Here is a 24,891-nt window from a genome sequence, read left to right as displayed (position 1 = left end):
TAACGAGTGTGTTCAAAACTCTCCAACTTCAGGGCCAGTTCAACACTAGTCTACAAGAAGTTCTTATCAGGATTTTGTACCACTACTGACCAATATGATTGTTCAGTTGTGCTCAGTTCAGTCACCTCTCAGTGTCTCAGTCTTCTATAAAATATGGCCCAATCATTGCAGCAGAACCTCTGAAAGCAACCAGCTCTATTGAATTTCAGGTGTCTTGCCCTCTTTGCGTACTGTCTCTCACTTCCTTCTATTCTACATCATAGCACTGAGAACCATTAGAACCTGCAATTCCATCACGTGTGCAGATTTCCCTCCATCTTAAATGTGCAGAAATCGGAATTGAACGTCATTAAATCACGTCTTATCTCGTAAGGATAATCAGAACCGCATTAAACACAGACCCCATTGGGCACTGTACCCAGGGCCCCTAGCGTTAGAGGGGCCCCGAATTTTCTGACATGGTCATTTTGTCGGAGAGGTTTTATGATACATTATCAAATAAAAATTTTTGGACAAATGTACTTCAGGGCAGGCCCGTCTACCTCAATTATGCTCATTTCCTTACCTTGCCAAGGGTTTATACCCCAATAGACCAATTTTCTTTCTCTGGCATTTCCTACTAAAAACTGGATCATTGAGATACCACCTATAGATTTGAGAACAATTGTCAAAAAAGTGCATAAGCAAACAATTTACAAGTATGATACTGCAGTGCTTTGATAGAAATAGTGAAGCTCTTTGTATCTTTCTTAACTTTAAGCCAATCTTACAAGTTCTTTCATTTATGTGTTTCTTGTCGTGTCACGGAAATCAGGGGATACAACTTCAAAGAGTCACGAAAAGCAACAAAAAGACCCCAGAGAGTTTCATTTCTCCTTTTAATAAGATTTTATTATTAGATAAATTTAAAAATTGTAATAACCCTATGAGCAATGGTGCTGCAACCACAGGTCAGGCTGCAACCGAGAACCGAAAAACCAAACTGATTATCAAACAGAGGTCGAATTCGAAAGAGAGGTCAAGTTTTCATGTGGTAACAAAACATGGCGAAGGGAATAAAAAGACCACGAGGCGGTAAGAATGTGAAAAGTAACGGAATCGAACCCGATTCTAAGAAATTAAAGGTATGAATTACCTTTAAATATGTCTAAAGTTTATTTCCAGAATTACTTTATTTAACCTGCTTTAACAGTTCAATGCATATAGGACGTTTTCGTTCAAGGCGTCTGTCTAATGTTCCCCAGGGAAGCTTGAATTTTTGACTACCCAAGCGTTTGCATAAAACTAACTGGGACCCCTTTGGTTTTGATCAAAATCTACCATCATATCATATACTCTTCACATAATCAATAAGACCTCAATTGTTGTAACTACCACAGACGACTGACGATAAGCTAGAGAGCAAAAGATTACAGGAAATGTCAACAAGCGCAAAACCAATTTCACTTGAACTCCAACTTCATATGAGCCCAACTGCCGGTTCGAAATTTTTAAGCTGCTCTCTGAGTTTTGCATGCATTAGTTTTAGTAGAAATCATTGATAAATAATTTATGTGATGTGTGAAAAGAACCTTTGAAAACAGCAAAAGAAAAGACTGTTCGATGAAGTGCCGAGACTTACATTCACAGCATTTAACATCTTTTAAGGCATTTCTCTCCAATTTATTGCTCTTAACAGATGCATTTCCTCGTTTTATTGACCATAATATGTGATTCAGAGCTTATCTCGAGGAATAGACACAGCTTTAGGCTGCATCAACAAGCACAATTTTTCTGGCACCTTATCATTGCGCTGCTATGCTAATCTTTCTCAAAGTGTTCAGAATGCAGAAGTTTTCACAAGTGGAAATCAACTTGATGAGGTGTTGAAACAAGGGGCAGACACTTGGTCAAATATTGGGGGGGCAAGCCTATTTTTTTAATGAGATGTGGAAAAGTGATACCCTGTGCCAGGGGTGGGCAACCTTTTTGGAGACTGGGTTAGATCGTTCAAACATCTCCTTTAAGTGGGCCAAAGGTAATAAGAAAAACGAATACAATTGTTGTAATGAAATGATAATAATAGTGATAATGCAAAACCTTTCTTTAAATTTAATTACACTACAATTACAAATCTTTCATTTACATGGATATTATGCAATGATAGATAGGACTGTTACAATTGCAAATGCAAAAGGAAAAACTGAAAAAACTGATCAAAATTAAAAAGGATGTCATTCAGGGTTTGGAGAGAGCATCTTAGAAAGGAAATGCAGAATTATCTACCAATTGACGTTTAGCAGCGGCTTTTAAGCTCAGATCGTTTACTTTGATTAACACTAATCTATCTAAAATTGCCCCCCCCCCTCTCCTCCAGCACAATAGCAACTGAGACATGACAAAATAGGGACAATTGTGATCCGCGCTCAACTGCCATGAGAGTCAAACCATGAGAGCTCCTTGCTGCATTTGTTAATGTTTGCCAAATACCTCAAAGATTCTGCTGTCCTGTCTTTAAGCAGGATGAATTCGTGACAACGGATAGTGAACAAATCTTTGAACATAATTCCCATGTTTGATGAAGATATTGTATAATCTAATTTTGAATCGATGTGTTTCATTTAATGTTTTTGACCCCTCAGAAAATCATCTTTGCAAACCAAAAAATTATAAAATGATATTTTTCATCTTGTGCAGGCCACAAAAATTCTCTTCACTGGCCGGATTCTGGCCCACGGGCCATATGTTGCCCACCATTGCCCTACGCACTGTGACAGGGATTTTACTACTAGTTACTAGGCAGAAGTCACAGAAATAACATAGTAACTTTGCTTCCTAAAGCTCTATAATTTTTTATAATTAAAAGGGACTATAGAATGGAAAAAATGGACAAATGACAATCCTGGAGAATTGTATATCAATTTTTTTTAAGATAAACGTAAAAGAAATTACTCCAAAGCTCAAGCAGAGCAAAAACATCTAATAAGAATTAATTTTGATTTGAAAAACAATCAAATGAGATTTTTTTAGGGTCTATTGGCAGTTCTCTAGTTTTGTTTATTAGATGGATTCCCAATCTCCTGTTTTCTCATTTTCTCAATAGGTTATTGCAAGTAGTAAACTATACATTTTTGTATTATTATTTTCTAATCTTAGGCAAAGAAGAGTAACTTTAAATAAAGGGCTGTTAGGCTGGAGGAGCGGAACATTAAAGTGGTATTCATAGTAAATAACCCAAGCCCCCTTTGACGGAAGTTGAACAGGAACAATATGAACAGAAAACCAAAGTGTGTTTATGTAAGCAAAACAAAGCAGGCTGCAACAAGCTGTCAATGTGACCGCAGCAGAAGGTTTTTGTTGTTTTTGATAGCACATCTGATCTGTTTTTCATTATTTTCAGAAATGGACAAACAAACAAAGGGTCCTGGTTTTTTGTCAAAGAGGCATTGATCACAGGTTATATTTACGCTTGACTTTTCTCTTGCTCTTACTGTTTCCTTGAGCTTTGTAGGAAATGTAAATCTTTATATGTCTTAATAAATTCAAGGCTCGAGTAGAAACTTGCAGTATTTGGATAAGTTGGATGATGTCAGGATGGCTTGATAGTATCCTTATTACTAGATAATCCTTATCAAACTTCATGTGAACCTGCTTAGTAACAAGATGTTTTACATTTGATAGGCTTAACATGCAGGTGTTTCTTTGAGATGGGAAGTTATATATTTTACTGTATTAACACTTCTCTTAATCACCTTGTTCTTGAGTTCTTGATCCTATTCAATCTGACAAATTTAGCATTTGACAAATTTAGCACCTTTAAAATTCTGTTTGTCAAACAAATATATCAGCAAATGTTATCAACTACAATAAATAACAGATTGATTATTTGTATTTACTTTTAGACAGCGTAAGGTCAGTGTTATAAACAATTGTAATAACTGGACCATATCATAAGAATATGTTGGAGTTGTTACAATCACATTATAAGCAAATTTTTAAAGATTTTTTTTGTCTTTCAAGTTCTGCAGATAAAAGATAATAGAATTGAAACATGACTTCAGACCAGTGGCCCTGCCAAGGGGGTATGGAGGAGGAGGGGGGGGTTAATTACCACCCTCCCTTTTTGTCAAAACATTGGCAAAATATTTCTTATGAAAATTGATTAAAAAGGTGCTAGGTAGGGGTAGATCAGATTTACTAAGGAGAATTAACCTGGCTCAAAACACAGCACTGAAACAAGGCAAAAGGCATGGTCTCCCTGGCCATGCCCATTACCATCCTACTCTGCAGTAGCTTGGGCCACCACTGCTTAACACATTGAAATTTTTAATCTGATCTTTACATTTCATGTTGATTCTTCATTTTTTAGAGCAAGGCATTTGATGCTGGATTTGAGAACTCTTCTTCCACACTCAAGAGCAGGTAGCTAAACTAGCCTTTTTTACAGCACTGACATGTTTACAGGGCTTATATGGTTGCCCTGTTAAGTTACCATTTTATTTAAAGTTGATACTGTTTTTCTATTTGCAATTGGCCTGAAGATTTGCATGTCCAAATTTTCATTTTTGAAAATTGCTTTTCTTATATCTAGTAAATCATTTATTAGAAAAAACAGAAGCTGGAGCAAAAATTGGTCATTTTGATAACATATTCCAACTAACGTATAAAAGGGAAAATTTTGATAGGGTGTGAAAGTTAAATATAAAGAAGTGGAACTATAAAAGCACACAGTGGAATTAACTTAAACTCTCTATTTAGGTAAAATAATCAATACATACTTTAAAAGATATCCTGTAAGATTTCTCTGCACAATAGCCTTCTTTTCTTGGCCCATTTTGTCGAGAACCTTATTAGTGACATGCTGACAATGCTGAAATCATATCAGATGAAAAGCCTTGTTTTAGTGTAAAGGTTAAAAATGGTTCTGCAAGTGTTCTTTATGTAATCCTTGTTAGCTTTAATGTGAAGCTTTGTATTATTGCCATCATGAATGGATAAAGTTTTTCTTCATTATACCAAAATTATTTATATTGCTGTTCACCATTTAGACAATAAGCTGGACAGAAAAGATGAGCTACCCGTGATAAATGAGGTCAGTTAATTAAATGTTTCATCATAATTTTTGTATGGCTTTATATACTGTCATCTGTAATTTAGAATCACTTTCCTAGTTACTTTTTAGCATGTTTTTTTGTGTGTACATGATTTGCTTTAATTTTACCTATTTGTTGTTCAATTTTTTTTAATTTTTTAATTTTTAGATTGCAGAAATGAAAAATTGCAACAAATGCATTTTCTTTCATATGAAGAGAAAGGAAGATCTTTATCTATGGTTAGTATTATATTTGAATAATAACTGAAAAACAGAATTATAACTTTTTGACTTAAATTTTTTTTTTAGGTCACCCTTTTTTTTATAAAGTATTACATATTTTATTTGAATTTTTCAGCAAGTTTCAACAAAACAGCAGTTCTTGATTTGCCCCTATGAACAATCATATTAGAAATATAAAACGATCTTAAAAATAAAGAAGAAAAACAAACTGAATCATAACAAATTGAATTCTTTCTCATTGACTGGTAAAGTATTCTGTAAAAATTTGCATAGCAAACATTTTTTTTATTATTTGATAGAAAATCTGTGATTGAAATAGTTTTTCTACACTTCACAACATGGCTTCAAGTTGATTTTTTTTGCCAAAAGTCTAAGAGACCTTTCCTTTTACAAATATTTTTCCTAAAGCATATTTAAATAGTTTAAATTCTAGACAAAATTCTCTACTCCTTGAAAACAAACACTAAGTTCGATTTCGATCCAGCTGATTCTCTTCTGTAGGCCAAAAATTGAGTCAAGTTTAGTTTGAACACTTGAAGCCGTCTTTTGGAAGGAATGCTGGACTGTACATATGTTATAAATGTATACTATAATTAGGTAAAAATGAAAATTAAAGTTATTTTAAGACTGAAAGCTTTGTCATGTTTTGATAATTACAAAGATTTGAATAAATTTGATTCAATGGTGTTGCTATCATAAGAATTTATGTTCATAATCTTTGAATTGGAATACCTCAAATGTAAAATAATCTGAGGCCCACTGAAAGACTACAGCCATTTTGCTTTGTTTCAAATAGTTCAGAACCAAGACAAAATTGCAGTGATTCAAGAGAAATTGAATGCGTTCATTGGGCTGCCTGTCAGTCCATATTTGTTAGATTCGTAAAAATTACCATAAATCCTCGAATTGGCTCCCCCTTGAAAAAGCCCCCCTCCTCAAATAAGCCCCCACCCTAGAACTACAAATTGTCAATAAGCCCCCCCCCTCGAATAAGCCCCCACTGCTACTGTCAATTCTCGAATTGGCCCCTCCATTTGATGATTTTTGCCATCTGAGGTTGCCTACAGCGTTTATTGAATTACCACAACAAGTTCATACTTTTGGTAAGAATTAACCAAATGCTCATAAAGAAATTCCTACTAAAATAAACGAGGTCTTTTAATAATGTCTTCTTAATGTCTAAAATAATTTTATAAAATTTTATAAGCCCCCCTCGTATAAGCCCCCCCTCCTCGAATAAGCCCCCCCTCCTCGAATAAGCCCCCATCCAAAAATATCAATTATAAATAAGCCCCCAGAGGGCTAATTCGAGGATTTACGGCAGTATTAAAGTTTATGATGTTCTTTCAGGTGAGTATTTCAATGATTTAATCACTTCTGAACTCTATTTCATTAGACCACGTCAGTATCAAATTTGAATATGACCTGTGTGGACATATCTGGAAAAGATTTTGTGTCTTTCTCAATTATGTGCAAACTTAGATATCACTGGTTGAGATTTGATGCTGCCTTGAACTTGCGAGTAGCTAACTTTGTGGTATTTTGTTTTCAGGATGTCTTGTACTCCTCATGGTCCTTCTGTTAAGTTCCTTGTTGAAAACAGTATGTTGGTTCAAATCTTTGCTTACGTTAATTGTAGTTTTTATTCATTAGTTTATTCGAGTTCCCCATAATGGTGCTCTTTGGCTTTTTTGACAAAGTTATAAAGGATAATGTCAGGCTTGTAGCCAATCTGACACTGAATTGATCCTTATAATAAGTAAGTCTTAAATGTATCAAAATTTTGTCATTTTGACTATATTTGTAAGATTTCAGGGACTTCTATAATGCTTTTAATAATTTTTAATTGAGCAATATATAGTGCTATCACCATAAAACTGTCGCTATATTTGCCAAAAAGCTTGATTTCGAATTTTCACTGCCAGAAAGAAATTGATTTTCTTTTATTGTTTGACTTTCTTTGAGTCATGGAATTTTACGCAAATATATTTTGGGTAATTTCCTTACGTATTTAATGCTAAATATTTTCCTCTTCAGTTCACACAATGGATGAACTAAAGCTTACTGGAAATTGCCTGAAAGGATCTCGTCCATTGTTGTCATTCGAGAAGGTCAGGATATGTCCATTAACTACTGATATGTCGATTGTCAATTAGGTCAGCATAGTTTTACCCTGGGGTCAGGGGGCGTCATGGGTGGTTATCGAGCAGGATGTGTTTCTTTTGTCTTTTATTGTATACAAGTTTTTCCCCATCTTCATTGTTGAATTTTTAGTGACTAGCTCTTTCAGCGAAACTGTGAAATTATTGATATTTTGTTTTTGATGGAAATTTAAAAATCGTGGGCACTTCCTTGCAAGTAAGCTTCGTTTCCAAATTTTCTAATGTTTCTTTTTTATTGTTGATATGAGACGATACATAATGATGCTTGTTAATCAATTCTTGTGTCCACAATTTAATAAATAATTGAAGTGATATTATGAGTTGTATGTGGTTCTATCTAGTCTGGTAGCAAACATCGTAGCTACTTTCCCTCCAAGGGGTTCGTTCCCTCATTCCTCAGAATTTATAAAAATTCCCGTGTTTCCAATGAACATTATGATTTTTACTGTTCTCAAGCACGGTGCCCCAATGCTCCTTTTGTTCTCAAGCATATTGCCCCAATTATATCCTTCTCCCTATGTTTTACAACTACTGAAATCTAACGGCATTATGAAAAATACTACTACCCAAAAGCAGATTATAACACCTTGTTCAAACTTGATTCAAAGTTTTAGATTTTTTTATTACGTATCCAACCGATGAAAATACAACGCCATCGCAATATCTGACATCTTGTGAATTTTTTGAACCGATCTTTGATTTCTTATTGGAGATTAGAATCCTCTTGTGACGATGATTAGAGCATCGTCTTATTCTCTTTTGAAGGGGATCCCCTTTACTTGCTAAATGGATCGTTCTTATCAAAACCAATTAATCTATGGATCAAGCATTAAAATCAGATCGATGTATATTTCATGAAGCTTTAGATAATTGCCACTGGAAACGAAATCAAAAAACTTCAATAGAGGCCTGAAAGAAACATGAATTAAAACTGAAACTGAAAGACTGAAAACTGAAAACTGAAAGGAACTGAAAGAAACATGAATTTCTGGAGTGGCTTGGTTCACAGAACTTTCATTCTCCCTTACTCTCTCGCTAATTATTTTCAATTTTCCACAGGCGTTTGAGGAGACATCCCATAACAAACTGCTTAAAGAGATGCTAACGCAGATTTTTGGCACGCCAAACCTTCACCCCAAAAGCAAGCCTTTCTTCGATCACGTCTTCAACTTTTCGATTGTCGATAACCGAATATGGTTCCGACACTATCAGGTATGCTTCTTAGAGATTACGCTTTAAATAAGTAGTGTACGGTATTCTAGATGGTAGGGCTGTAACTGTTTTCAGTCAATGTGTTTTTAGTGATAGATGGCTTTTGTATGCCTAGTTAAGCCTATATTCTGATGTGTGAACGTCTCTCTGACCGAAAGAGCCTCACACAAAGAGTACTGAACTTTTCTTCCATATATATATAAATATATTGTGCATGAAGTCCTCTGAAGATGTCTCACTTAAGTCTTTATATATCAACGAAAAGACAGTAATATTATCATTGACCCACAGAAACGTCCCTGTATAAAATGAACCAATTAGGTTCAAGCCAGCAAAAAGAACCAAACCCTTTCTCGGGTTTTCTCATTCTCGTTTATTAAGTCACATAGATTGATATTGCTGTTGGTATAATTGTTGTCCCTTTTTTGGTCCCGACAATTTTCTTTTAAATTTTAATTGACACATTGACGTGAACCACTTCATGAATCATTGTTTACGTTTTATAAACCCTCTTTTTTATAAGAACACGAGCCTCAAAATTGGTCATAAGTTAAGAACAAATTAAGAAAAAACTAAGGCGGAGCTACTGTAAAATGCAACTTTGAACAAGTTTTATCTCAAAAACAAGGAATTCTAGCAATGAGTGGCTGCTTTTTCGGTGAATAGTCAAATTTGACGGAAAATAAAGGTTGTCTCATTCACTTTGTTGGCAAAGGAGGCCTGAACACCACCCTAGAGCGAAGAACCTAGCAATTGAATTGCTTACTCTCTATTTATTTGAGAACAAATTAAGAACAATCCAGCCTCGGATTTTCTAAAAAATTAAGCACAGTCAGCCTGAACTTAAATTTACTTGTTCTTATAAAAAGGAGTGTAATTTTGTATTGATATTATTGTGAAAGGTTGAAGAGGCACTGACTAGAAACAGGAATCGTTTATACGACGTACAATCCTCACCAAAGTACAATCGACGTTCTTTATTGAGTTGTAAACATACCCACGTTTGTTGCTATAGTGGCCCTCATAGAACATTTTTAGAAAGTAATATTTAAAACGTTGTCAAGCCATATCCTTTCAGCCGTAATGAATTATACAATAAGGCAATTTAAAAAAGTTATGCTCATTAGGCAAAGCTCTTGGTCAAACATACCAAATAACTTCATTCTACTGTAGACATCCTATTCGTAGCTTAGTATTTGGTCTTGGAAATCACCACACAGTTTCAATTATTCACAAGTTTTGGGGAGCGTATAACGAATTCTGTCTATACCCAAATGAGCTGATAACGACCAAGCGAGGCTCTCAGGGGCGGCTGGGAGTAAATTTTTTTTGGTATTACTTTTTCAAACGTATGGAAAATGCACGAAAAAGGAAAATTAACAATTTCTTTATGAAGGAATTTTGAACCTCCTCAGCTGTAGGGGTATAGGGGTTTTGCAACACCCCCCCCCCCCCCCAATTTGGCCCAGCCATACGTTGGGGAAATATGCATATCTTCAATTGACTCTAAACAACAAACAAAAAGTCGACATAAATTGGTCGGGTACACACATTTTTGTAAGCAACTAAGAATCTGAGCGAATGCTGAAAGTTTTAGGTTAATTGGCAATTTTAGTGCTGTATCTCCTAGAAAATAAATGCAGATACTTCCTTGCTAGCATATCAAAAAGAAATCTATGAAGAGCCTGATTTCCTGTTGGTCTTTTTAAACAAACTGGAGGGCTGTAACATTTGTCTGAAGGGCTTTCGAGTGGTGATTAGTCGTGAAAAATATTTGGCGGCCCCTTCCTCTGAGCCACCATGTGGGCCCGTTATTAGAATCGCGATTGTAATAACGGAAACCGCTGCGTGAAAGCCCTCTGAATACATTCAAGGTTCAGTTCAGTTCATCATTCATTTTAAATGCCTTTACATAAGCAACTTGCAACATTTTGAATAGCTACAGTTTACAAATGTACAAATAAAATTTGAAAGGATGCAGGCTAAAAATTTATTATAGAAAAATACATGACGAGATATATCTGGCACGGTCTTTCAGTTCGAGACGTTGCTAGTGAGTTAATTCAACCTGTTTCAAAACAATTAGAGATACAAAATAATAACACTTTGAACACCCAGACGATGGTCATTCACTTGATCTTTCACAACACGATTCATTTTGAAACAGCTAACTTACAAGCAAAATCATAAAACAGCACTGGCAAAAGGTAAATGGCCGCGTTATTAGAATCCCAGAAGTAATAACGGGGCTGCTAGGCTCCTTTATTTCAAGGACCAAGAACAATTGAATTTTACGTCATCGGTGAATCCCGTGACAAAGACTTTGCTGTTTCCGTTATTAGAAACGCGAAAGTAATAATGAGACCGGGAGCCTCGAACTAGCTTTGAACAATTTGAAATACCATTGAAAAACATAATAGGCTTCCTGTGGTTAAGGATTAGCAGGTAATTATCATCCCCTTCAGATGAATAGAGGACAGATACCATATTATTTCTACGTCATTGGTTGTGTCTAGCAGATGAATGCACCAAACTGATAAAGACTTTGGAAAAAGTGCTATTACAGTAATAACGGTAATAACACTGCCCGCCGCCCCTGGAGGCTCTTTGTTCTCGTTTCAGGGATGCTCGATTTGCCTTTTCCGACCAAATTTTCCAATTTTGACATTTTTTAAAATTAAATTGTCTGGTTTGGATAATCTGTTTTTGGTCTGCTACTCATATTTGACCTTTTTGGCCTTTCTCAGCAGAAATTTGGACTTTCCTGTGTTTAGATAAACTTTTACACCCTAAGTAACAAGCAAATTTTAAATTGAAATAGCAATCATCCTCAGTTAATCCAAATATCAAATATCAAAACCTATCCTAACGATTAGCAAACAAATTTAAAATGGGAAGTTTCCCGGTTTCTGGCCTAAATTTGGAAAATTATTTAGAAGACGCATGCGTAGAAATATTAAACAAGTTTGCGCAGTGTTTTTTACCGGATTTTTTTTTGGCCTTTTTATGCTCATTTTGGTGCTGTTTATCTGTCTGGCCTTTTTTGTAAATTCAGTCTGGCAACCCTGACTCATTTAAATAGGTCTCTTGGTTTTCCTTCAAGTAAATAGTTTTTGTATGATAATAATGACGTCACATGCGTTCACCTTCAAGTAACAGAGTCTTAAGCTTATTTCCTTAAGTATGTGTAATGGAAACAGAGTTTGCGAGGATTGGAAACTGAAGACATACGGTCTTTCATAACATCAAAAGAACAAACGAGGAACTGGATTCCTTGATTAAGGACGATTCTGGTTAAATCATGCATGAATGAGCGAGCACTTTGATTAAGGCGAATTCTTGTTGATTTACGTAACTTGGCGTATTTGTTGCAGAAGTTTGTAACAATTTTCTCATTTGATACAGAAACAAAAAATATTTCTTTCAAAGCCAGCCCCATAATAAACTTTCTCCAAGGAAGCTTCGAAATCATCCTCAGTGGAAAGTAAATTTTGAGCGGCGTTTTGGGGACTAACTTGAGCGTTTTTTACGGTTAGGTATACGGTTAGGCCTCGAATGTCAAACAGACATTCTCAACCCGGAACTGTGAGAAGCCTCTGTTTCAAAGATAAATTTCCTAAAGGGTTTCAAATGGAATCAGTTTTGCAGGCGAGAAAATTCAAGCATTGCTAGCACTTGTACGTATTACCTTTTTTAAGTCCAACCCGGCTTCATTGAAAACCGCATTTAAGTCGAAAACCGCGTAAGTCGAAACATAATGACAGTTCCGTGTTCAAATGTTACCTAAGTTGATGACTTACGTTAGTCCCAAGTTCTCGTTGAAACTAAATGCCTACCCCAGGAGTTTAAAAATTTGCTGATACGGTCGACTCAGCTCTTAATTCACTCAGCTTAGTAACAAACCACTAGTTACAGTCACATAGAATTTAATCCCAAATAATCAAAACTACTCAATTTAGCTCCGTTTACAGTCACACTCCGCTTACTGTCACAACATTTAAGTAACATTTGCTGTGACTATAATCAGAGTCCTCTGTTCTTCATCTGGCTGGTTTAGGTGTAGAACTTGAAATTATTTTGATGTTAGTGACCTTCCGCAGTCAGAGTCTGAAGCCCTGTAATCCCACTAGTTCTCAACTCTGGCCTTTCCGCATCCTGATGGACCAGAGTAAATCCACAATGGCTGAAAAAGTCATGGTCACTACAATCGATTTTTACCATTGTGGATGCTATATACAACGCTCAATCAAATAATTGTTGATTTATACGATTTTCGTACTGCAATTTCTTTATTTTTACACCCCTTATGGTCGTCATCTGAGGTTTTTTACCTGCGGAAAGCAAAGCAGGACGAGACGGAATGAACTTTAGTGTAATGCGTATTATTTCTGCCTATTCGTGTCATGTAATATGATTTCAGAGTTTGATGTAGTTGTTATTGGACACTTTTGGCTAACACGTTTTCCAGGGTTTTGAGAAAAGAGCGTGCAGAAGCATGAAGCTATAAGTTTGCTAAGACAAAACATAGCCAAAAGGTTTTTCTGACCAGCACTGTGACCAGGTTAAAATATGCTTTTGTCGCAGCGTGTTTAAACTGATAGAAAACACTTTAGGCAAATTGTTTTTGTATTGTTTATGCCAGAGATTAACAACGATGGTTGATTTTATCTTCTCTTGTCGATTTGTTGTTGTATAGAGTGGGTTTTCCTAATTTCCTCCAACAAAGTATTTAACACTCAGAATAATTATATTTTCCTTCTACCTTGTTATATTGGATATTTGGTGCTAGATTATATTATTTGGTGCTTTGTTATATTGGATAAAGCAGAGTTTGTCCCTCAGGCGAGCAAAGGAATGACTTTGTAAAAGCTGATTAAGCAGAGTATAGTTTGCTAGAAGTGAATAAGTCCGAGGGAACTGACTCCAGACGAGATTTATTTCACCCGTCCAAATTTCTCTACGCCTCTTCAACAAGACACCATATTTTTCTAAGAGACCAAAAGACATATTTTCTAATCCTTTCATAAGTTTTCAGCTCCTATATCTTAATTGTTATTAACGATATTTCTGGTTTCGTAGCGGTCAAATAACTACAAATTCAAAATCAATGATCATAATATATTATTCAAGTTTATCGATTGGTTTTAATCTGGCCATTTTCTTTCTAGATTGTCAACCAAAAGGATTTCTCTTTGAACGAAATAGGTGAGTTGATATTTTGGTTTGGTGACGATTTCTCTGAAATTTATAAGCCGGAAATTCTAATCCGCGTTCTATAGTTTTTCATTCATTGATCTACGGGATTTGCAAATGAAAATGAAAATTGACGTCATAGTTTATCACAGTTAACAAGATAGAACAATTTTAGGATCTGACTAACTGCTTGTGTTGTGTGGTTTTTCGTCTCTATGAAAATCTTAAATACCCAAATACCAGCCATTTAATTGGCTACAGGATAAATATGGAACACCAGATATATAGTTCCGTGATAAATAGTCGTGCTATTTGAAATTTGAAGGGATAAACAAGCTACAATAACTGCCAAGTGTCTTGCAACACTATATTCAATCTTCACGGGCAAATGAAGTCATACTCTTCTCTCCCTTGTAAAAACGTTTGTCTTTTCTAATATTACGTAAAAGATTAGGAAGTACGTTTTTCGTGTGACTTGTATCATATTTGCCTATACTATCAACATTCTTTGATGGAAGAAAAAACGGAAGTAGTAATGTGTGGGAAAATAACTGAAAAATATAGAATAACATCGCAAATCGCTGGGTGCTCAAGTTAATTTTGGCAGACATTGTAGCAATATAGGCTGTGCATCAAATGGTGGTATTTTTAGCGAAATGATGCGACTAATACCTTATCAAAACACTGCATACTTCTTTAGATTCATTGCTGCCTAAAATCATTCATTACCCATTTTTCATATCACTCATCAAGCGGATGGTCTTTGGGGTACATGAGCAAAGTTCTGACCCTCCCCCTCGCCTTCCCATCAATTCTTTCAATCCATTCGAAGTGCTTGAATTGAATTGATATATTTCAGCATAAATTCTGTGAAAAATCGTCTCATGATAAATAAATACACACTTACCTCCTGCCAGTTAGATCATATAGCTGAATGCTTTGAAGTTTATTTATTCTGTAAAGAGATTGAAGGTTTCTGCAAGTAATAGAGATTTCTTTCATGCAATTGAAGTTTACAGCAAAATTATTCTCTTCGTGATATGAGTTGCTAAGAATCATGTTTGCCTTGTCTAAAGAAGCAAATTATATTTTACAGGACCAAGATTTGTTCTCAATCCAATCCGAATTTTTAGTGGCAGTTTTTCCGGCTCTACGATTTACGAAAACCCTCATTACATTTCACCGAACCAGGTTAGTCCGATGCAGTTTTTCTGAAAAAATATTTTGCCTATCTTTGATGTGATTACACTAACCAACTGAGGAACAGATTAACCTATTGATTACGTGAAAAAGATCTATTTCAAAGTTTTTTGATTTGGACAATTTAATCTGAAAGAAAATTTTGAAATAATCATAAATGTAGAATAACCAGTAAAATCTTCCCAGTATCAACCTAGAAATGAAGCTCGAAAACTAGAGCGAGAGAAATTTCACATTTTTTTATTTTACTTGAGAAAAAACGGTGGTTATCGCCATGATATTACTTAAATTTCGAGTAAAAGTCTTATCTTAGCAGTTGAAAATTTAGCTGCTGTCAAAGCACAGAAATATTTTTTTACAAAAGAGTGAAACTTTATCAATAAATATTCTATTCTTGAAATGCTCTGCGATATTGTATTGTTCACTCTAGTCGCAAGGAAAGTCTTTTGTTTCATACAAAAAATAGGACGGGCCTAAATGGGTTGTTTCAACGTGTTAAACTCTTATTCCACCACGTAACAGTTGGTTTGACAATACGCGGCATTTGTTTAAACAATGCATGGCAGGTGGATCATTCGAAAATCGAAGCACAGAATCTGCTCCCACGTTTGATTCTAGTAGAATTAAAGTTGCCTCTAATGAATAACTGGATGGTTATTTAATTGCGGTTTTATCTCTGATTCTCCCAACTTGCTTAAGTATAGTGTGTTACAACCTCAAATACCACTGGTTGTTTTGTTGCGGTTTTCACTCACACCATGGTTTCTGCTATTTTTGCACCATGACGTCATTTTCTGCATTTAGTATTATATTTCTAGATTTTTTTTTATTTGCGTCTTTTCTCTTCATAAAATTCCTGCACCTCATTTCTTCCTTAGTAGAGGTCTTACTTACTTTCCGCGAGGTAAACGCGGGTCTTCTGCAGTGTTATAGACTGTACTTAGCCAATCGCTTGACACTTGAAGCTGGACATGTGACTTTGTACACAGAGAACATTACCTTAACTGTCTTGCCAAAATTTTCCTTCCTATTTTTTTGTGGTTACAGGTTTTCCAAATTAAGTGACGGATTCTGTTAGCTATTTTCAGAGATAAGTAGTTTCGAAACATAAACCGTATGTAGTTAAAGGGAACCATAAACAAAGGCTGTGGTTAACGGGAATCGACAGATACTCAAAAAGCTTAAACCGCCTTTCAAACAAGAATTGACCAATCAGTGAGTGTGATTCCACTCACACGCTTATTGATTGGCTGAAATTGATCGACACATGGCTCAAGCCACTTTATATCTGTCGACTGCCTTAAAAGATAAGAACTTGGCTCATGATCAACATTGTCTTTTTGAAAAATCTCTTGGCGATAACCTTTGCAATTGTCGTTTGTTATGCCCATATGCAACGTGTGCTGAAACTCTGCTATGACGATTCTTCCCTTTTGTAAACAAGGATTGAGATCATTTCACATACGTTGTTACGTCACTCGTTGACTTTTGAATCTCTGGTACAACACCTTGATCTTATTTGTACTTGAGCTCCACGTGTCTCCTGAGTGGTTTCGAATCACTTCAATTTTCATCTTGTTTTTGATAGTTTTTAACTTAACATCTAACTAAGAATAATATTCTATAATAATCTGAATAAGAATTTAAAAACATTGCTTATTTTACACAGCCAAGGGTTCTTTGAGACTTTGTGCCAATTTATATTATATTTAGCCGATTGTGTTTGGTATAACAAACTCTTTAGGCTCGTCTCTTTGTTGATACTTTCCATGATGTTTTTGAAGCTTTCATCCTCAGTTCGCTACTTGTTTTATTAGTAGAAATTATTATTAGTAACTTTTATTATGATTATATTATGATTTTTTGATTTCTTAATGGATAAAAAAGTGTGATATGGACGCGGAAACTGAAATATTTCGCTTACTTTAATGAACCCGATATAGGAAATACCAAACTAGTTAGAATTATTTAGTTTTTCGTCTTCTCTGTTAATATCTTTAGCATTAAATGTATAAAAATGTAGCTATATCACCCAAGGCTATACCAAAATTCTGTGCACATTTCATCTTCTATTCAAACAATAGTCACTATATTTTTCGATCCAAACCGGTTGTCCCTAAGGTGTGACCTATTCAAAATTTTGGCATGGCCCTTAGCACAACTGTATTTTTAATTTGTAAACGTCAATGGGTAGCCATACCTATCTTGCTCCCTATGGCACCGTCACTGCCACTTTTTTGTCAAATGTACTTTTCAAATTTTGTTTATAAAAAACACGATAGGCTTTTCATAAAATCTTAAAATTCAGTTTATGCAGCCGAGGGCCCCTATTAATGAGTTCGTGACAACTTTTTCTTAAATATTTAGTGAGAATAATTTTTTGCAAGTGCAGACTCTCTGCCTTTGATTGACAAAATTAAGGTGGTATTTCCAACAAGGGGCCTACTCATAAACTCACTTGTCCTATGTCTATACGGGGAGACTGTGATAGGCATGTTGCTTTTCTTGTTATTTACGACGATGTGGAGGATGAATTTAAGCGTACAAACTGTGCTTATGGCTCCTTAGCATGGCAATTTCCTTTTCAAGGTGGCAAGGCTCTATCACAAACACAAAAAAAGGAGACATAAATACTTCACCCTTTGATATAACCATACCATGGGACCTCCATCAACTGGCACCACTTTACAACGGACACCTCTATAAAACGGACACCTCTTAAGAACGGACATATTTTTGTCTAAGATGAGCAAATTGCTTTTAAAAGAGCGTTGATAATCGACAACATTCAAGTTATTAACCTTTTAAATTTAAAGAAAAGCTAAATTTCAAGTTAAATATAATCATTTAAGTGAAAAGATAATGAACAAAATGTAAAGAAGAGAGTGCTATTGCAGCTAATTGCAGACAAAATCACACTTTATAGCGGACAGTTAGAATTGTCAGAACAGTGTCCGTTATACGGAGGCTCCACTGTATGATTTTACATGTCTCAAATCATAGGCCCGATAACTTTGGGTATTTGCCTCATGACGATGATTGTTTTGCCTGTGAAGTTATTTCGCCCGATAGAGCCCTTATAAGTTATTTGAGTTTCTGTATATCTGGGCTTCTGAACGCCGAATGAGAAGTCTTTTCACGAAGAGACGCTGTTACGACGTTTCTGTAAAATTTATAATAGAAACCGCAATTACTGAAATGCACCCAGCATGACTGAATCGCACCTGCCATGGCGGAGTTTTTGGGATATTTTGAGCTGCCTGTTCCAGTTAAAAGATATACACTTTCTTATTGTCATTCAATCGGCGTATTTTGTGTTTCCTTAGCAACAAGGCAACTGGCGGCTCTAAGCATGTATTTTATAGCATAACGTGGTCACCCTGTGCTCACATGTGTAGAGAGGGATTGAATGGCCTAATGAATGAATGCCATTGCTTGTTTTTCTGTACCTCGTTTTAATGAGCATCTTCTGAAAAATCACGTTGCCATGGCAGGTTACCAACAGCATTTGCAGGTTGATCTGCAGCAGACAAAATCTAGCCACCCTTTTGTAAACAAGTGAAGCAGACAGTGCATTCATGGTGTTTTATTAAATGAAATTCTGCAAAAGGAGGCTGCATGAATTGGATAATACGAGATCGAGACAAAGCGCATTGTCATTTGAGCAACAGCTGCACAAACCTAAATCAGACAATTATTGTTTGTTTGTTAAGTCTGAAGCATAGGACTTTCAAGCGTCGTTCCAACCATCAATGTCAACTAGACTCCGCTTTGTAACATCCCCTAATCGTTAACATGTATTCACATTTTTCTGTTCATTTTCGATGTGTTTATGATAACTCGTGGATCGAATCTTTGTTAAGAAGTTCAAAGTAGGCCAAAACTCTTCAGTTTCTCCATTTTCTGATAATCTTTAACTCTTAATATTCGTAACTAAAAAAACTCCTTTTTCTATTGGTCGATTTGAAAATAAATGTTATATTCAACAATTCTTTAGACGAATGATTTTGAAAAATTGAAGAGGTTGAGCACTGAAATTTCAGTTGAATTTGCGATTAACGATTTGTGATACAAAGTATGTGTTTATGTTTAATGTATGTGATACAAAGGATAAACGCAAATGAACCTAGTTGAATTCTAGGTTAGATCTTTGGACTTGGGATTAATATCAGCAGCGAGAAAAGCTGTTGAGATGGAAGGCAGCAATGAAATATTTACAGGTAGAGAATCTCCGCTGTTTTTATATCAGATCCAGCAGCTGTGACGGTTCTTCAGGCAGGGACCGTCATCGGGGGGGGGGGGGGGGCTTAGGGGCCATCCCCCCACTTTTTGGCAAGCAAAAATATTTCCATAGAGGTCCAGTTTTGCAGCACTAAATTCAAGTTCGAGGTATAGAACTTGGCACCTCCACCTTGAAATTCGTGGCGTTATGGGTTTCTTTTGGAATTTGTTATAATTTGAAGCAGGAGGTTTTGTTGGCTTTTAATCGATGTTAGTCTCCTGTCCTGTTTGCAATGATAGGACGAGTTTGTTGGAGTATTATAGAGAAAGCACTTAAGAACAGAATCATTGTTAATCAAAATAGCTCTATCGTGGGACAAAGTCCGCATTTGTAAGCCACTATCACACCGAATCTCTTAATTCAGTGATTAGTATCAAAATGAGACGAAACGAATCCCAGCCTAGCTTAAACCACATCACATGGCATCTGTACTTCTTGAATTAAGAATACGCTTGTCTGGGTTACTGGATTTAGTCAGACACAGAATCTAGAGGCATGGGAGTAATATGACATCAGTGTGATTGAGGTCAGTTTTTGTTGACGCATTCCTTCAGGATGCTCTTTGCCTCAAAGTTATTTTTTTATTATCATTTTTCGTCCACTTTCTTGGAAAAGCTCCACTACACTCTGAGACCTACCCTGGGTCTACATATTTATTGCACATTGTTGTGTTTTTTTGAGAGTTAATTCCGGGGAGGGGGTAACTTGTACCAAAAAACGACGGAGGCGTGCCGCCCAAAATATAGCAAACTTAACCACTTTTAAGGACTTGGAGAAACAAAACCCAGTTTTAAGTTTTATAAAATCAACTGTAAGTAGCAGTGGGGAGACTGATAGAATGACAATTTTCAACTGATCGATTGCATTATGTATCAAGCATCGCTTTAGTCGGGAAGGAGTGTATGTAAACAAAAAATTTAGGTTTCTCGACAGTTGAGCTAACCCATATACAGTATGTGGGAGTCAATGCATTTTGGAGACCCATATTTGAAGACATTCGACCCACCCACATGGGTGGCATGGCACCGTTCAGCTACACATTAGTGTTACCCCCTCCCTCCATCTCTCCCTCCATCTCTCCCTCCATCTCTCCCTCCATCCCTCTCTTCATCTCTCCTTCCATCCCTCCCTCCATCCCTTACTCCATCCCTTCCTCCATCCCTCCCTCCATCTCTTCCTCCATCCTTTCCTCCATCCATCACTCCCCCTCCCTCTCTCCCCCTTCCTCTCTCTCCCTCCCTCTCTCCCTTCCTCCCTCCGTGGGGAATAAATAAACAAAGTCTCCTCTTCGGATTAAAAGATTGAACAGATGTAAAGGATCCAAGAAAGACCCCGCTTCGGCAGCTGGCCATATGGATAAATGTCCAAGGCCTTTTGGGAGGTTCCAAGAAAGAACTAAAATCGCTCAACAGAGCCAATGATTTAATAATATTCCTCGGGAAATGATAGCCAACGCCCCTTTAACAGATAGGACTGTTTGGCCCTGGAAGATCTCAAGAGTGCAGGCTATAAATACCCGCTTATAACTGTAATTCTCAGTCTGGAAAGGTTCGTGCAAAATGTTCGTCTACTTCTTGATAAGGTTCGTCCACTTCTTGGATCAATAACTTCAAATATTTTCAGTATGAATATGTAACACTCACTTTAAAAAATAATCCTAATTCATATTTGATAAAAGTTTTCAATCTTTTTTGTTAAAGACTAAAAGAGTACTTGGTTGGTGATTCATAATCTTAAATTTTTCATGATCTGCAAGTAAGAACTAAGTATTTCAATTTTATGGGTTTAACTTGTTCTTATAGGCGTGTTTAATTTTACTTAATTAAAATCCTAATACTGAGTGGAATGTTTTGTAGCTTCTCGTGACACAGTGGGCATTGCCAAATAATTTCTTTCACCCCACATCCACCCACCCCTTTAAAGGCAAAACAGTTCGCACCTTTGACCATCAGAATCACACTTCATTCAAGATATTTTAGATAAAAAAGCAGCTCCGACATCACGAGCTCCTGAACAAAGTTCGCGGCCAGATTACTTGTCACGCTATCAACTATTGAGCTATCTGCTTCTCAAACGAAGTCCTGATTAAAATTCTCGTAAGCTGTCTCTGCATTATTAGACAAGCTTAACTCTGCTAAGACTAGCTTTCCTTTTTCTTCATCCTTGAGAAAGTTTATGATCACCCATTTCTGCAAATCTTTGCAACATGACTTGGATTTTGTACTGCTTGCAAAGTCAACGGAAATTCTTCGCCTGTTCCCATCCGCAAATCTTGACCTTATCGTGCATTTTTGTTATGTTTTTATTTTCGTAAAGTGATCAGTCAATGACGTCATACTCTTTGTACCTGTTGCATTTGAACTTCGATTTTTAGCTGATTTTTTTCGACATATCGTATCATTGTCGCTGTTCGCAATAGAAAAAACAGAGCACTCCCCATTAGAGGTCAACGAAGAACAAGGGTAAACTGTGCGAAAAACCCTCTGGATTTTTTACCCCTTGGGTTATTTACCCCTCTAGGTTTCTCACTCAAAGGCTATAAAAGTAGCCAAAAATGGGGTCAGGATTGTCGATGATCGACAGAAAGGGGTCGGCGGACAGATATCGATGGAATGTGATTGGTCGTCGCTGAAATAGAATCGAAAAACCTTTCAGAAGTTTTTGCTAAAAAGCAGGGGTGGAAACGTGCCTAAGGAAAAGTACTAAAGGATGATTACGCTCCAGTTTTGCGGCAAAACCACTTCCTCTTTAATTTTTATTCCAGCGTGAATCCCACATCTGCATTTATTAAAACCCATCCTCCAGTTTGCAGATCATTCTTCTCATGATCCACCTGAACGCTTTTTCTACTCGATTGTTCCCCACCAGGTTCGCCATTCTCTTTGGTCCGTCCACGTATCAACCAGCAAAGCAAGCAACAACAACATGGATGCCTACGTCAATCGACCAGCAAATTTTCTTCGTCTCAGAGACCTTTTATTGCATTATCTAAATTAGATATTGTCTCGTATTTACTAGACGGCAACAGACTGGAAATTTGATTTCCAGATGATGACAAACATCGTTTCAAAAAAGGATTGTGGGTTGTCTCCTGGACAAGGCACAAAACACTGTGCGATGAGCGTAGCTTCTCAGTGTTCTTAAAAGTACTTTCAGTTGCCATGTAGAAACAACTACAAATACTGGGGACCCAGGGACGCTTTTTGTTGGATGATAGAGAAGGGTGACGTTCTGTTTAATGAACTGAGTCATCCAAGTATTATTTGCTCATTTTTTATTTTGTTAAACCTGATTTGAGTTTGATCGCCTTGAGCCACGCTGTCGTCAGTGTGAAAAATAAAGTTCAGTTGCCTCTCTGCAAAGATTTCTGGCTGTTTAGTATTGAAATTGTCCAGTTTGATTTACAGACTATGCATTAGTTTGACCCTTCCTTCCTGGGCCAGCTCCTCACAGTCATTCAAATAGAAGCTAGAGTATTGCTGAAGAATCAAGGGAACATTTCAAAAACCAGTAGCCATGACTAGACGCTTTTCCAACTGGTCGAGATTTCAATTGGGAAATTAACTCTTTGATATAAAAAAAGGGACTCGAAATTTGTCAGCATTCAAGAACAAATTAAGAACAAGCTGAGGCTGAGGTACTGTGAAATGTAATTGGAAACAAAGTTGTAAAACCACCTGCACAGTTCCATCCTAAAAAAAAGAGTGTTTTGCTTTATAGGGGCGCTTCGTTGGCGAATTTTCAAACTTGTGGGCAAATAAAGAACGGCTCACTCACTTTGTTGGCAAGTGAGGGCCTGAACACTCCCTTTTACCACAATAGCTAGCGTTCGGTTTACACCAATTTCAGAACAAATTAAGAACAATCCATCCTCAAAGGTTTGGAAAAATCTCGAACAGCTAGCCTGAATTTCAATTTACTGGTTCTTAAAAAAGACAGGGTACTCAATGTACTCATGGACCTGCTCGTATGGTTGGAATAGCCCACTCAGATGGAAGACTGATTAATACATAAAGTACTATAATACAGAGAGTCCCCGCCTCAAATCCAAAATGAGTCATCCACCTGAATGGGCTATCCCATCTGCTTGGGTCCTGATTTTGGATTGGGTATGGCAGTGAAGTGATGGAGAATCACTACCTTAAGTGACAATGGATCATTTACTCAACAAAACATTTGAATATTTGGCTTTATTGGCTTTGTTGACATTTGATGGACAATTTGTTGTGTGAAAGCCCCAATAATTGCCAGTTTTGTAATGTAATTTACCAAAATATGATATGACAGGAAATCATTTCATTTTGATATATTCTTTGTTTGCTGTTTAAAAAATAATTTTTCTCTAGATTATTTTGATGCTGTGGCTTTCTAAGAATTGTGGGAAGTGATTTTATATCTGAAGACGATAACTGAGTCATTTCTTCATTAGATCTTGCCGTCCTTCCGTCGCTTTTTATTGCAAACGAGGTCTTATATTTTGATTGCATCTCGATTACAACGTGTGGCTTTATTCATTTGTCGTCTGAAGTACGTCTAACACAAATGCCATTAAAACGTCTTAACTTCCCACCTGGTGGATTGTAATATTACGGATTATGCTAGATCCTTGCCAGCCTATGTTGCTTATGTTTGAGATATGATATTTTCTCATCTCATCAAGAAACTAACCTAATTTTTCTGCAGGGTATTCCTCGTACAAAGATTTTGTCATACTGATAATAATCTCCAGGGAAAGATGGAGCCCTCATGAAACATTTATCTGAAAAATAGCAAAGAGTGTAAAAGATCTCTTTTGGTATCAACCAGGGAAACACACAGCCTCCCACCCCTCTCTGAGGCCCCAGCTCTTCACCTTTTTTAATTTCTCCCTTTTCATCACCTCGTAGTATCGAATGCTGTTACGGAAAAAAGCCGCTTACAAGTATCTTCACAGACAGAAAGCGTACGAGAAGCTTGGGGAGAGGAGGAAAGATATGGAACTTCCCGTTGATGAGCTAGACAGAGTTTTTCATACTGTTACCGAGGCAGACATCTTGGCAGCCAAAAACCAGTAAATTTTATGTTAGATATTTCTATTCCTTGGATGATTCTTTGGATTTAAAAATAAAAGCGGAAAGCTTTTCCTGCTTTCTTTATCATGATAACTTTTATTCACTTCATATTTTTGTTTAAGTTGAGATACTTGCTGGTAAGTTGTGATTGTTCTTCTGCGTAACTCCTCCGCAGATCCGGTAACTTTTGTTTGGCAGTTGTTGCTGCCAAGGAGAGTCATTCTTTCTAGACAGCAACCGTTTGCTCGCCTTTAGGTGGATTTAGAGAAGCCCAGAAGAGCAAGAAGGATCATTTACACTCGTTACATATCACCTGAAAGAGCAATGCTACAAAGGGCTAATCTCACCTTGCTCATGCTATTATCCTGCATTGATCCTTTCCGTGGCCTAACAGAGCTCCTAGATTCATGGCTCAAGACTCTTCATTCGAATGAAAGCAAATGCTTATGTTCCATGTCATAACAATAGCCTATTTCT

The 24,891-nt window shown here is 36.5% G+C and overlaps 1 protein-coding gene across 1 annotated transcript; it reads left to right on the top strand.

Annotated features, from left to right (window-relative positions):
- The first annotated feature begins 973 nt into the window (after window positions 1-973).
- On the top strand, window positions 974-24,555 carry LOC135694302 (ribosome biogenesis protein BRX1 homolog). Its single transcript, XM_065212983.1, has 11 exons — window positions 974-1,124; window positions 3,380-3,435; window positions 4,349-4,401; window positions 5,028-5,071; window positions 5,241-5,311; window positions 6,867-6,916; window positions 7,352-7,425; window positions 8,536-8,688; window positions 13,857-13,893; window positions 14,978-15,072; window positions 24,250-24,555. Exons 1-11 carry the CDS (start codon window positions 1,044-1,046, stop codon window positions 24,415-24,417), a joined length of 882 nt encoding a protein of 293 aa, XP_065069055.1. The 5' UTR covers window positions 974-1,043; the 3' UTR covers window positions 24,418-24,555.
- Window positions 24,556-24,891: the final 336 nt, after the last annotated feature.

Source organism: Rhopilema esculentum, chromosome 8, assembly GCF_057945365.1.
Source record: "Rhopilema esculentum isolate cy_ngs chromosome 8, ASM5794536v1, whole genome shotgun sequence".
Taxonomy (NCBI): domain Eukaryota; kingdom Metazoa; phylum Cnidaria; class Scyphozoa; order Rhizostomeae; family Rhizostomatidae; genus Rhopilema; species Rhopilema esculentum.
This window is presented reverse-complemented; position numbering and strand designations above follow the sequence as displayed.